General features: G+C 35.7%; 1 pseudogene across 1 annotated transcript in view; it reads right to left on the reverse strand.

The window, feature by feature from the left end:
* Positions 1-39: 39 nt before the first annotated feature.
* The window catches only part of TEOVI_000518500:pseudogene, a 467-nt pseudogene continuing 268 nt past the window's right edge, over positions 40-238 (reverse strand). The window contains exon 2 of the mRNA in view: positions 40-238. This exon is cut by the window's right edge and continues 62 nt beyond it. Within this exon, the coding sequence occupies positions 40-238 (199 nt within the window).

Consider the following 238-nt stretch of genomic DNA (forward strand, 5'->3'; position numbering starts at 1 on the left):
GTTAGACGGTTTATATATTTCAACGGCAAATTTGAACCACAGATATGTTTTTTTACTCATCGTGATTTCTGCTTCCTATTCCCAATTTCCGGCATCCCCTACCTTCTTATTGGTTGTTGGATTCACATCACAAACAGGTAAAATAATAACATCCTGATTTAACTCTGCCTCTTCTTCAATAGTTTCTCTGAGTTCGCAATTGTTACTTGTATGAGGTGAAAGAGCATAAATTATAAGC

The sequence above is a fragment of the Trypanosoma equiperdum genome, assembly GCF_001457755.1.
Source record: "Trypanosoma equiperdum strain OVI genome assembly, contig: ctg_1922, whole genome shotgun sequence".
NCBI classification, from domain to species: Eukaryota; Euglenozoa; class Kinetoplastea; order Trypanosomatida; family Trypanosomatidae; genus Trypanosoma; species Trypanosoma equiperdum.